Below are 13,849 nucleotides of genomic sequence, written 5' to 3'. Positions count from 1 at the left end.
AACCCGCCATTCTCAATGACGTGTTTGTTTTAGTTCATTTTTTAATGAAGTTTCTTTCCGTACTCATTATAAACACGCCACTGGTAGTGGCGTGTTTTAGGTCCAGAAATCCCAAGCCTACATGGATACCATTTTGACAAATATTTTCAAAACCGACCCAAAATAACAAATATTTTATTTTTGACTATTATTTCAAAAATGGATTCAGTGATACGAGTATTCGCTAAAAAAACCGAATAGGTAAATACTAAATAGGAAGAAATCCAGACAGCACCTGCACGTCATCGAACTAGAATTGGCAAAAGCATGGACACCCACATCAAGTCCAAGAACCCAAACCCCACCACTTCAATGCGAGTCCTTACTCGCCCGCCTCCTTCACCTCCGCCTCTACCGCCGCCGCACTCCCAACCATCTCCCACTCCACCACCGCCAACTCCGCCAGTGTCTACCGGTGTCGCCGTCGTCGGATTCATATCCCGGCGCCGCACCGACGTCTCAGACCTCATTAATCGAATAATCGACGCCGATATCTTCGGTTCTAGCCGCCGCGACACGCCACTCGTTATTCCCTTCTCCGACGGCGACGAGGATGAAGCTAATGATTATGCTAAGGAGTGGTTTGACTGCCGTAGAATTAGCTATTATCATGATGCAGATACTGCTACCGTCTTTCTTCAACTGTCTTCTACTAATTGCCCTGCTATGCGCAAGGTTTCCGAGTTCGATTCCATTGTTGATGACCTTGAGTTTGGGGATCTTCAAGCCATGCTCTTCATGTTCACTGTATGTATACTTACCTAATTATACAGCTACGAGTATTGATTTTCCTATTTCTTGATTATATTTCGCTTTGAGTATGAATTGTACTCCCTCCGTCCCGGTCATTTGTCGTTCTTTGGTTTTGGCACAAAGACCAAGAAAAGGGGCTCCGTCCCATTCATTTGTTGTCCTTTGGTTTTGGCACAAAGACCAAGAAAAGGGGGAGAGGGCCAATAACTAAATGACAAGTGGAATAAATTGAGTGTGAATGATCAAATTACTCATCAAATTCATTCTTAAAATAGAAAGGACAACAAATGACTGAAACACCCAAAAATGGAAAAGGACAACAAATAACCGGAACAAAGGGAGTATTTGTTAATTGGATGGAGTATAGTGATTGTTTTTATGTGGTTCGCGCTTTTGTGTACTGGACAATTATAACATTCTGAAGCATGTATTGTATAATTGGTGGAGTTTTACGACATCAGAGAACTACGCTTTGTTTCTCTAGGAAGAGATGAGTCGAAGTTTCTACGTTGCCAATGCAGTAGCTGATTTATTGCTCATTGTTGGCGGTGTTGTGGTGGTCGAGATTTATATTTATTCCTAATAACTTGAATTGCTTGAGAGTAATTTTTGTCGAGGTAATAGAGGAAAGTAAGAAGTTGTAGTTAGTTAACTGGCATTTACAGAGTTAGTAGCGAAATTGTTTTCAAGACCCTATTTAGAGATGACTGACATTTTAGACCCTATTTAGAGATTAAATGGAGATGTTAGATTGTCAATTCAGTTAATCTCTTTGAATTTGTGAGAGTATGAAGTTTGGCTTTCATCGGGGATGATAATAGTTGAGTTCAAAGTGGGAGTTATGTCAAGTTAAAAGAAAGTTTCCTCCGTTCCAAACTACAATGTTGCTTTATGTTTAAGATTATGTCAATGGATAATACAGGCGGTATTTGCCTATTTGCACGAGTTCCCATGTAATCATGTATAGAAATTCGTGTGTTTTTTCCATACAGATGTATTTCCGAAAGGCACAAATGTTTACTTCTACTCCATGTTCAATAACCCTATGGTTAGTTAATGGTAACATACAACTGGGGTAAGATGTTCTAACGGTGAGACGAGGAAGTGATTATTCCACTATGGGGACTTCTTGACGATTTACTCTTTTGTCCTTATTATAGGAGATAAAATTTCCACAATGTTTTAAATGCACCCCTCACTCTATCTTTAATTGTTTTCATTTCATTTTATTTTATTTTTTTGTGAATGAATCTATGTAGTTACTTCTACTATAGGGTCAATTTTCAGACCAATAAGTAGAATGGGTGATAGACTAATAATAGGCAAGTGACGAAATAATTACTGATGTATTATTGTCATTGTGTTATCTCCTTCCGCTTTTGTACAAGGCTAACAAGAAAGGTTGCACTGAATTAATTGAAATAGCAACTTTATTGATTCCTGTAATAGTTTGCTGGTTTTGAAGCCATTGCTCATGCCTGTTACTCAACTCCACGACATTAAGGCATAATTTGCAACCCAATTGCAGGTATGCCATGTAATTATTTATATCCAAGAGGGCGCAAGTTTTGATACCCAGAATTTGAAGATGTTGCGAGTTCTGCAGTCTGCAAAACATGCCTTAGTACCTTTTTTAAGGTCACATAGTATATTGCCATCACTTGGTAGGCCTTCATCGTCGTCATCACGTCCTACTCAAGCAACATCATCCAAGAGTCCTTCCCCACGAAGAGGCAGCAACATCTCAAGTCGTAACAACTCTCCAATATCTGTCATGTCAGGCTTAGGTTTGTATCCAGCCTTATTTCCTGGACAATGTACTCCTGTTACTCTCTTTGCTTTTGTTGATGATTTCTCGGAAATGGTGAACTCTAGTGCTGCATCCGAGGAGTCAAATGATGCTTCGTCATCTAGTCGATCGAGCACGAGTAGCATGGTTAGGTCCAATCAGTCCCTGAAGGGTTCTAGTTCTGTCGTAGTGCTATCTCGGCCAGCAAATAAATCTGAAAGCAGTTTTTGTAAGAAAATGCTTTCTTCTCTTGAAACACAAATACGTTTTTTGATTAAAAAATGCCGGCCCCTTACTGTCTCCGAAAACAGTAGCCTTACAGGATCAAGAAGTGGGTCCATTTCTAGTTCAGCTCCATTGTTGACACTAGACGCATCTAGAGCTGTTGTGCTTTTAGACAGCTCTGGTATCCGAAGGGGTTCGTCTCTCGATTATGCAACAAGTCTCGTGGAGGATGTTGTGAGTGGAAAGATGACTTCAGATTCTCTGTTACTTGAAATTCATAGTCAAAACGGCATGAAGGAGGACATTTTGACTCTAAAGGAATTCATCAATAAGCAGACTGATATCCTAAGAGGGAAAGGAGGGTTGGTTACAAATGCCAACAGTGGCTCAGCTGCAGGTGTTGGTATGGTTGCTGTTGCCGCAGCTGCAGCAGCTGCGGCATCCGCTGCTTCTGGAAGGCTCACCACCACTCCTGAGCTTCCCAGCTTGGAGATGTGGATATCTTCCAGCCATCTCATTTTAAAAGGAATTTTACTTGGAAAATCCGTTTCTCTTGATGAGACTTATGCAATCAGAAGGAAATTCCGGCAAAGAAGTGGTGCTCCACCTCTTGTTGAAGGGGTTGCTGCAAGACCTGTGGATCCTCCGGATATTGCGGTATCTCAATTAGAGAGTGGGAAGGGGATTAACAGAAAATTTTCATATTTGTGGTGCTTGAAAGCTCTACCAGCCGCTAAAGAAGTTTATCTGAAAGATTTGCCTCCTTGCTACCCTACTTCAGTACACGAAGCTCAATTGGAAAAAGCTCTGCATGCCTTCCTGTCAATGGTGAAGGGCTCATGTGTACAAGAATTTGTGAAAAAACTGCAAGAGGAATGCCTTTCAATATGGAAGTCTGGGAGACAATTATGTGATGCAATTAGTTTGACCGGAAAACCATGCATGCACCAAAAGCATGATATTGAAAATGACAATCTTTCCACGGAGGCGACGGGCACGGAACATAAAAGTGGATATGTTTTCCTTCATGCTTGTGCTTGTGGCCGTTCTCGAAAGTTACGAGATGACCCTTTTGACATTGAAACTGCTAACGTCAAATTTAATATTTTTCCCGACTGTGATAACCTTCTCCCCATGCTCCAACTGCCAAAACTAAATGAGAGTCGGCTTTTTCAACCTTTTCCGTGGACTCTGGTTCGTCTTGGAGGTGCAAGGTACTATGAACCTTCTAAAGGATTGCTCCAAGCTGGATTTTCTCCCAGTGAGAAGTTTCTTTTAAGATGGACTATTGTTCTCGAGAACGATAATCCCCCAAGTGTTTCATTTGCTAATGCTCTCAGGCAAGGATCTGCAAGTTCCAAAGTAGACTTAAAGATAGTATCAACTGAAGCTGAGGATGCCAAGAAAAGCAATAAAGCGGCGGTAGAACCAGGAGAATTGCAAACTGGAGGTGAAGGCCATGGGAAGGCTGTGAATTTTTCACATTCTGAAAACAAGATTAGCTTTGGTAAAGGCCTTCCAAATATTACAATGAGAAAGGCCTTTTCTGAGGTCGTTGCAGGATCAAATTCTAATTCAGCATTTCCTCCTTTACAGCCCAAGGCCCAATTAATTTCTGGTCCTGGTAAAGGTGGTAAGAGGACTGCAAAAGTTACCAGCACTGTGCAAACTATTATCTCCAGTGGTGATTTTCAAATATCTGGAAAATCGAAAGAAATCACCTCAGCAGGTTCAGAAAATTCTAAGACAAGAAGGGACAATAGCCACGGTGATGGCAACTCTATGCTAGATATCAGTAAGAGTGTGGTCCCACTTGATGCGAATAATGCTAGTAATGCTTTTGAAGTCAGTGTTACTGATAGTGGAAAAACTAGGTTTAGTCCTACTTGCAGGCACTTTGTAGTTTATGTTGGCTTTGAGCATGAATGTCCTCGTGGCCACCGCTATATTTTATCTCCCGAGATTTTGAACCAGCTTGGGCAGCTGGATTCCTTGCCTGAAGAATCTCCTCGTACTCGCCCCGTTGAACATGGTAACCGTAAGCACAGAGGCCCAGTGAAATTGGGTAAGAATGATGGTCACAATAAAATTCCTCGATTATCTAATGGTAACACTATTAACATGGAGAAGGTAGGCAATTTGGAACGGCCTACTGAAGCTAGGACTGGCAGTGACACTGCCGTAAACGGATTGCCACACTTGTTTAAACCACTAGACCAGGCAACACATGATTTATCATACTCTGGTGCAGACCAACAGAATCCCCATTATATAAGCCTTAATGATAACGGGCCTGCATTTTCATTGCTAAACAGAAATATACCGATATACCTGAACTGCCCTCATTGTAGCACTTCAAAAAATAAGGATGCACAAAACTTGAAGTTTGCGAGTTCAATATCTCAACTACAGAGGATCTTTGTGGTAAGTTTCTATTCCTGTAACCTTCCTGATTTGTCTCTTAATAATTGACACATTGATAACTAGTACAGTTTGGCCTCAGTTGGTGACATGAATGTTAAATCTTTCACGTCATCACATGTCTGCTTCTATGTTCTTATGTGGCCTGAAATCCCTTTTTGTCCCAAAGAAACACTTCAAGACTTGAGATGCTTTATGTGGTTATTGCATGATTGTAGTTGAAAATGCTGCGTGAATCCTTCGTAAGGTTGATGGCATCTATAGATGGACGTTAGTTTGTATAATAGATCTTGAACTTTCATGTCCCTGCATCGTTTTTAAACGCTTCATGAGCCCATCATGATGGTAATTTGTATTTGTTAATGCAGATACAAGAATGTAATTTATGTAAACAGTTGACTTAGACCTAAATTTTGGCGAATACCTTAAATGTAGGATCACCTGAACTGATGTAACTTTACTTGTAGATATATTTATATGGATCACGTACAAAAGGTTGAAGTGGGTGATCCAAATATTGCATTCTGAATGTCAGTAAGTTGGAACAGAATTTTAAAGCAATAATTTACACGGACTTCTTATAATTCACTCTTGTTAACCTCTTGAACTTTCCATTTTTTGTGTGGACTGCTATGGCGTGCTATTTACTTATTATCAATTTTTACTGGTCAATAACTTTTGTTCTGTTATGACTGTTGCAAAATGTCAAGAGATGATGCTTTAACTAAAACCATTAAATCATGATACCTATAACCTTATAACTGTTGACTACTTATAATTGCTCCATTTGAACCTTCATCTTGGGTCCTTCTACTATGTGCGTCAAATAAGTACTGTGTCCCATCAGAGCATCTTTACCAGTGCCTCCAAAGAGGCTGCTGCTCTAAACAGTGCAAGGGACAGAGGGTGGAAGTATGAAGCCTTTCCTTGCAATATTTCCAAGGGACCTTGGTGAAGCCGAGGCGATCATGTGCATAAAAAGTAGCACAAAGAGCATTGAGCTGTTTGACTTGGTCCATTATAACCTAGATTCTGAAGAACATTAACATTTGCCTCCACTGAAATAGGTGGAATCATGGCTATAAAAAAAATAATTCTGTTTCCTACAGAGCCATAGATATATAAATCTTTGGTTTTGGGACGATGATTAAATCAAAATGGGTCTTTCAAACTTCTATTTTGGCGAAGTAGTATTAGATTGTCTTACTTTGATTAATGATTAGTGCCACTTTGGTGCCCTTAGGTTTGGGTTAATTCCAATTTGGTATCTTGATGTTTCACTCAGTACACTTGTCATTTGTTTGAATCAGGGAAACAGGAGGGGTAGGAATTGGAGGGAGGCAATTTAATTTGTAAGTTAGATAATTGGAGGTGGAGGGATTTGGAGAGGAGGCAAAATGGATCGCTCCATTTCCCTCGTACTAGGCAGATTATTTCCCCTTCAACAAAGGAAAGATTTGGAGGAAAAACTCCCTCCCTCCATTCCCCCTCCCCTATCCTTCCTTCCCCTTCCCTTCCCTCTCTCCCCCTTCCCTCTCTTCTCCATTTTTTATATCCAAACAAAGGGTTAGGCTGGGAGGTAATGGTGTGACAATCAGAATGGACACAGTACTTATGCGCAGGAAATTTGTTTGTTTAGACAAGTTTTGCTTTTATCCAATGTTCTAAGCCCAATGGTAAACCTTTTCAACTCGCACTTTTGTTTTGTCCCTCCATTTTCCTTTTCTGATCAGTGAAAATTCATTATTGAAGGACAGCTACTAGTAATGGTGTTGGTAATAAAGCTTGTACCAGCTATATGGTTATGGCGCTATACATAGCTATGTGATTAGTTTCCTGTGCTTTGTTTCTTGTGTGTTCCCTCTTATACTTTTATAATCGAATTACCTTTACAAATAATGCATGATTGAGCTCATTGGAGGAATTCATGCCTGATGCTTTATATTGTTTTATATTTCTTTACAGGTTACACCTCCTTTTCCAATTGTCATTGCAGCGAACCCTGTAGTACATTTTGAGGTATGCATCTCACTTGATTCCTATGCCTTGGAGGATGGAGTGCATCATATTTGATTTTTAAAGTATACCCACACGTTCACAAATTGTCTGTGTAAATCTTTCATATATCGGCAACACCCTTAGCCATTCCAATAGATTAAAGTTTTTGACTGTAGACATTGTTGAAGGCACTAAGAAACTAGTGACATGTAGCTGTTAAGCAGATTACATTTCTCCTTTTTATATTATTATGTCATTCCTTTCTTTTGTACAGGCTTCCCGTCAACCTACCAGTGTTATAGACCATGATCAGCCACTTCAATTCAGCTTAGGATGTCAAGTTATTTTGCCTCCTGAGAGTTCCATCTCCATCAGGCTGCCCTTTGTGTATGGCATTGATGTCAAAGATAAGGGGTTCAATCCTCTTAAACCCTTTGAACCTGAGCCTGAGTTAACTGGCTGGCTCATGCAAGGCACGGCATTACAGGTCATTGCAAAGGGAGCAGCACAGACTGAGAGCTTCAGTAATACATAATGCATGCTATAGTAGGATGTTGATCATGTTTCTACAACTCCACTGAGCTCTTAACGGTGCGTCTGTCCATCCTGAGGTAGGTTCTCTGTCTACTGTGGCTCTTTTGGCATTTTCTTAGTTTATCGTTTGTGACATAATATTATAATGATTAATTCAAACTCCACATTTCTTTGTATGCTCCGTTTACGTTATGTAATAGAATTTCATGTCAGTGTTACGTGATGCCATAGAAAAAAATCCGTTCTCTTGTCTTCATCAACCGACATTTCAAGATATCAATGTTATTTTACTGCTAGTTCCGCATCTTAATTTGTATTATCTGCCATTTTGTGAAACAAATATAGGGAAACATGTGTACTTGCAATGTAGCACGTATGTGAAAAAATTTGGTCATAATATGTAGAGTATAGACTAGAAACGTAGGGAAGTTAACTCTTAAGTTTCATATATTAAAGGGAAAGATGAAAATATTCAATGCATCTACTACACGTTTTTGAAATTTCGACCGCATTGCGATCCATTACCCTGCATTCATGATATCCAATACCCATGTCACGATCTTTACCGCATCTGTGATCAGTACTGCATTTTAAGACCAAGACTGGAAATGTTTTATACTCCCTCCAATCCAATCCAAACTACCCACTTGCTTTTTGAAGGTCAAACTTTTCAAAGTTTGACCGTTAATCCACGGAAAAATATAAAACTTTGAACGATAAAATTTACATATTTAGTTGTATTATGAAAATATCTTTCATAAATTATAGTATCTTTTTTGAAAAAAAAAATTATATACAAAGGAAGAAAAACGCGGTCAAAGTGTCGCCTCGAAGACCACCCAAAAGCAAGTGGTAGTTTGGATTGGATTGGAGGGAGTACATGTGTAGAGCTAGGCCCTGTTCTCTTTTACTTAATTTCAGTTTACTTCACTTCATAATTAAATTAGATTATATCAATGTGAAGCTATCCTCATGAGAAAATATAATAGGGGATCTGAAAGTCTGAAATTAGCACGTATATGTGATATGACCCCATCTTCCAATTGCGCAAAGATTGTTGGCATTCCTTTAAGCAAACAATGGCACTTCTCAGCATACTCTTAAACTCACAATTCTGAAAGTGTTTTGACTAGCCTTCGTCATGACGATTGGTCTAGTAGCTAATTGTGGTCTTGTTATGGTAATATAGTTTGCCGCCAAATTTCCCTTGATGATAGTGTTTACGGCAAGCTGCTCTGCGAATGCGCGGTTAAATACTTAAATGTCTTTGTAACTGTTGCATGGTCGGCGTTTAATTTGAAATGGAAAGCATGGTTGAGTTTGTGGAATGCTGATAGTTTGTGCGCGAATGAACTCCGTTCCATGATGGGCAATTCGTCCTATGGATTGGCTGACCGAAAATAGTATCATGCGATGTTTGTTATCCGTCTCAATATCGTGTTTTTTTTCTTTCTTTCTGTGCACTTGTTTTTCTCAGTTGTACCTTTCCTTCAATTTTTTTATTTTCTAATTTTCTTTAATTGTCCCTTCCCTTTCCTTCACTTATTAAATGTTTGCCTACCTTGCATGACAGTTCTATATGTCGATTCTTATTTGCTTAGGTGTTTGTTCATGGGTCGGATTCGGTTGGTTTTAGGAAATATATGCATATTGCTTAAAATGAGGTGCCCAAGTGCCATGTCCTTGTCCAAATATCAAGTGTCGAACTCGGGCATGCGAGGAAACATGAAGAGTAGGAGTAACATAGCTCATCGTAAATATTTTGGGACTAAGACTTTGTCGTTTGTTCTTTATGACAAAAATAAGACGTTTCATTTTGGGACTACTCAAACTAGGAAGATTTTTTAAAAAAATTAGCAAATTGTTTAATCCCTATTCTTTATACCCCTCACGTTCTTTCGAATTCCCTATTTTGTAAAAGATTTTTGGGTTCCTTATTTTGTCGAAGATTTCCCTCGTTTTTTTTTTTTTTTTGAAAAAGGAGGCAATTCCAAACAATCGAGATATATGTTTTTGCATTAAAAAGGGCATCTTAGTTTTCTTTTTCACCTTATCGTGCTACTTGCGGAAGCCGGGAGCCCTTGAGGCATTGGGGTTAATTGGGTAATGGTAAATAGTGCTCATATTGTAAAAGTATGTCCGTGCATGAGACTTCTCCCGCCACATTTTAACTTTTATAATCATGGGTTTGTTTCATTTCTGCAGCCATTCAGGGCTTGTTGTGACCTATCATCCGGCATCAGTATGGAACACCTTTATTCCACACTTCCAGAGTTGTATGGAAACATCAAAGATTACATGAATGAGCAGGTCACTCGTTCTAGGGAACTGCTTCAGTGTAGCCAAACTCTAAATTCTGTCTGGGAATTCCAAGGTCTGTCCAAATGAAACTAACTCCACTGTTCATTAAGATGGACATTAAGGTCAATTGACATTCTTCTGCGTGATATGTGTAGGAAGTATATCAGCCTTTTGGATCTGATTATCAGCGGGGAGGATTGCCCAACTTCTCATTTTGAGATGGCGTTTGGATTGATCAAGATCACTCAACAACTCATTTTGGCGGTATGCCGTTTGTACTAATTTGGAAGACTCAACAATCCATTTCACTGGTATGTCTTTACTATTGAAGCTTTATGTTTGTAGCTATAAATCAGTTCCTTTTAGACTCTTTTGTTACTTTGCTAGTCGAGGCCTTAGCAAGCATGTAGGGCCTGCATGTTGAATTGTTGTGAATATTGTCATGTAAGTAATTTGAAATCATTCAGAAAATGAAACAATGCCTGCGTTTATTTGTAGAAAAAAAAAATCAATCAAATTAACAAACTGGTCTAGAGTCTAGACTGTGTAATTTATTTGTGGGAAATTCTACATGGTACCTCTACGTTTTCGCAATTCTAAAAGGTACCCCTCATTTCTAGAAAATCTATACGGTACCCCTGTTCTTTTTAAAATTCTAATGCATGTCCCTCGTTTATAACTTCTGTTTAATTATTTTGTGTCTAGTGCTGGAAGTTTCACCATCTTCGCTCACCATCTACACTTACAATCTTCATCATTTTCACCCATCACCTTCATAACCTTCATCATCTTCAACCTCCATCTTCATCATCTTGAGCCACCCATCATTTTAAACCTCCAACGAGGCCTACCTTTCAAACTTCTTTTTCTTTAATTCGGAACTATTGAACTTTCTCGTTTCCTTATCAAGTGAATAGAAAGTGAAAAATCGTAACAATTTCTTTGATCTACAAACAATGTGATATTGAATGTAAAAGTAAACTTCACAAATGCAATTATTGAAAAATATGTTCATTGGACGTTGGCTATGCTCGTAGTGGTTCCCATATGAAGAGGCCCTCTAATCGAAGTCGAATTTTTGAGTAATAGATTCAGGACTCAGGTAGACGATAAGCTAAGAGCGTAAGATCTTTGAATTGATTGATAGTTTAGGAGTATCAGAATGTGATGGTTGAAGGTGGGTATAAGCAACATAGGAGTTGACTATGGTGGTTGTGTTTAACTTCAACATAGGAATTGACTATGTAGGTTGTGTTTTTATTTTTGTTCACTTCAGTAAACTCTGATCATTTAAATAGTTTGACTTTGTTAAATTCAGTTCAATTTGTTTTAGAATTGAATTTAACTCAGTCAAGTAGTTTTGCTCAACTCAGTCAAGTTGAGGGGGTAATAATTTATAGAAGGGAATCCTCACATTCCAGTTTTCACAATTACCAACCCTTATTTTCCTAACACAGCAACACCTTCTCATAAGCAGTTAGTCTTATATAAAGGCGGTTTTACACAATGTTATTGTAAAACAGATCTATACATAACTATATTATTTGGTAAAGGTAGTTATTTAAACATGCTTGCCGATTAAAGCTTGGTTGGTGAACAGAAAATCTGTATCCATCTCCTCAAGGCAAGCACATCCATGCTTGCATGAATAGTTATTTTTGTCAAAAGAAAAATCAGGTTTTAGCCTAAATCATGAGCTCCCCTCTTTGAGCGTCATGCTGAAATAAGTGGTTTCTATTTGGAGAAGAATCAATAAAATCTCTGGCTTGTGTAGTTGTGTTTTTCATATGAATTGACCTTTTTCTGTTGTTTTAAGTTGGAGTTAAACTTATTTATCAAAATGATGTTCACGTAGGTTGGGAAATCTTAAACCGATGGCGTGTTTATATCATAGCATTACAAGAGGAAAAAAGCCTACGGCACGCAAATATGCCGTTGGCAATGATGTGTTCAAACAAGGAGACATGCCAATGGCACAAAGAGACCCGTCCTGCCATTGGCATGTCTCTTAAGGTGAATTTCCCCCGCAGGCCGCAGTGCAATATTGGATGCTTATTAGCCAATGGCGTGTTTATGGCTAGTAGCGTGTATTAATATCATCCAACAGTTTTTTTTTTTTTTTTTTTTTTTTTTTTTTTGGACTTTATTTCCCTACATCAACACAATTTGCAACATCATTATTTTATTAAATCTAGTTAGAAGGGTTAGGTGATCGCCACAATTAAAGATATTTTGTAAGACTTCGATTAGCCATCCTTGAAATATTGATTTCTTTGTACACATTACAAAGTTGCCTCATCTAGGCATTGTTTGGGAACCTTTGACCGACAACTCATTCCCATTTTTAATGTCGATGTCCAATTGCACTTGCTCGTAGCTGCCTTTCCATTAAAGGAAATGGAAGAAAACGAAGAGGGAAAGAAATGAAGGGGATTCTTACAAATCTAAAAGCGAGCTACTATTCGTTGTCTACAAAATTAGTGAAATGAACAATTTTGCTCCTCTCACAAAATAAACTCAATCGCTCTTCACTATGTCGGTTCGCTCTAATCAACTTCAAAATTAAGTGAATTAACTATCAATTAATTGACCAACAAACAAGCCAATTAAACTTAATCGACAAACAAACCAATAATTGAATTACTAATAACAAACAATATCAATTTCATTCGGAAATAATTTAAAAAAAATTACTAATCCAATTAAAATTAACTGAACTATTTACAAAAAAGGGTTGGTGAAAGTTTTATGTCTACCCCTGGGTAGAGACATGGGAGTTCCACGTCTAAGCCTATGTTTGAGAGTGGATCTCCAACGTCTCGACCTAGGTCGGGACGTGAAAGATTCATGTCTAAAGGTCGAGACGTGGGAGATCCACGTTCGATTTTTTTTTGTAAGTAATTTGATAAATTTAACATTGTTTAGATCAGTTTAATTCATTTAGTAATTTGTTGTCCGATAAGTTGTTAGTAATTCGATCTTAACTATTATTTTCGAGTAATTGATTGTTGTTAGTAATTTGATCTTAATTGTTAGTTTCAATTAATTAATTAAATAGTTTGTCGATTAATTTAATTAAAGTGTTTGGAATGAAAAGATACTTTGAATAGCTCATTAAAATTATCAACGACGTTAGGAGTTTGTTGCCAATTGGGATGTAAAACCTACACCCAAAATCAACCCACTTTACAGAAAACAATTAGTCTCAGGGTAAACGAATACTATCCGTCGAAAGATGTAGACGGGTTAAATATGTTATGAGTCCTGCGAAACGTCGTCGACGTTTTGTAACGAATCGTCGACATTTTTAAAAAAAAAAGACCATCACTACCCTTCCCCACTCTCTCTCCTCTATTCTCTCCCAATTCTCCAAAACAACAAACATTTTTTTTAAAAAAAAGATTTTGTTAATGTTATTCGGATTCAATGTCAAAAACGAGTCACCTAAGTCAAAGGCTAGCGACGAATCATCGGTATAAATTTATTTTTTCTCATTTGAATCGAATTACTTTGAATTGAATTTATATTCAAATCACCTTATGAATGTGGACTAGTATGAATTACCTTATGATTAACCGAATCCCCACTAAACTAAAAGAATAAGAACTACTGAATATTTTCCCGCCTAAATGATTAACAATAGTGATGAGCCCATGCTAAAATTATAATAATTGATAATTGATTGACTAACATATTTGCCACATAATACAATATCTCAATAAATTATAAAGTCAAAACAAATTATTTTTTTCGAATTCAACGCAATTGATATACGGAGTACAAAAGAAA

At 38.0% G+C, this 13,849-nt stretch overlaps 1 protein-coding gene across 1 annotated transcript; it reads left to right on the top strand.

Annotated features, from left to right (window-relative positions):
* The first annotated feature begins 249 nt into the window (after positions 1 to 249).
* LOC141596143 (uncharacterized) lies at positions 250 to 12,408 on the top strand. The gene is made up of 7 exons (XM_074416225.1): positions 250 to 786; positions 2,321 to 5,230; positions 7,193 to 7,246; positions 7,500 to 7,836; positions 9,965 to 10,133; positions 10,216 to 10,371; positions 11,916 to 12,408. Exons 1-4 carry the CDS (start codon positions 307 to 309, stop codon positions 7,758 to 7,760), a joined length of 3,705 nt encoding a protein of 1,234 aa, XP_074272326.1. The 5' UTR covers positions 250 to 306; the 3' UTR covers positions 7,761 to 7,836; positions 9,965 to 10,133; positions 10,216 to 10,371; positions 11,916 to 12,408.
* The last annotated feature ends 1,441 nt before the right edge of the window (positions 12,409 to 13,849 follow it).

Source organism: Silene latifolia, chromosome 1 (assembly GCF_048544455.1).
Source record: "Silene latifolia isolate original U9 population chromosome 1, ASM4854445v1, whole genome shotgun sequence".
NCBI classification, from domain to species: Eukaryota; Viridiplantae; Streptophyta; class Magnoliopsida; order Caryophyllales; family Caryophyllaceae; genus Silene; species Silene latifolia.
The sequence above is the reverse complement of the archived record's forward strand: the minus strand, read 5'-3'. Positions and strand labels throughout refer to the sequence as shown.

Excerpts from the sequence above, each read along its gene's own strand:
- LOC141596143 (XM_074416225.1), top strand. The coding sequence starts at position 307 with ATGGACACCCACATCAAGTCCAAGAACCCAAACCCCACCACTTCAATG. Across the intron at positions 5,231-7,192 it reads AACTACAGAGGATCTTTGTG|GTTACACCTCCTTTTCCAAT; the intron begins GTAAGTTTCTAT and ends ATTTCTTTACAG. Across the intron at positions 7,247-7,499 it reads ACCCTGTAGTACATTTTGAG|GCTTCCCGTCAACCTACCAG; the intron begins GTATGCATCTCA and ends TCTTTTGTACAG.